A 213-nucleotide genomic window follows, 5' to 3' on the forward strand; every position below is an offset into this window, starting at 1 on the left:
GGCAGGAGACGCGGCTGAGGCGTGATGGTCACCTCCGGCAGCGCCTCCGCCGGCCTCCTCGCTCGGCTCAGGTCCTCGGGTTCGTCCAAATGCCTGTCCTTCGCGAGAGGTCTCAGGAGGTTTGTGATCGAGAAGGAGCTCTTGATGCTCAAGGACGGCGGGATGCTGATGTGGTTGTTATTGATGCTGCCGATGACCTTTTGGCCCTGAGGC

General features: G+C 62.0%; 1 protein-coding gene across 1 annotated transcript in view; it reads right to left on the reverse strand.

Moving 5' to 3' along the window:
- LOC119587920 (homeobox protein B-H1-like) overlaps positions 1-213 on the reverse strand; it is a gene marked incomplete in the record, with an annotated part of 81,102 nt that overhangs the window by 80,269 nt on the left and 620 nt on the right. The window contains 1 exon segment of the mRNA XM_037936631.1: positions 1-213. Coding sequence (XP_037792559.1) covers positions 1-213 — 213 coding nt within the window.

Source organism: Penaeus monodon, chromosome 23 (genome assembly GCF_015228065.2).
Source record: "Penaeus monodon isolate SGIC_2016 chromosome 23, NSTDA_Pmon_1, whole genome shotgun sequence".
Lineage (NCBI taxonomy): Eukaryota > Metazoa > Arthropoda > Malacostraca > Decapoda > Penaeidae > Penaeus > Penaeus monodon.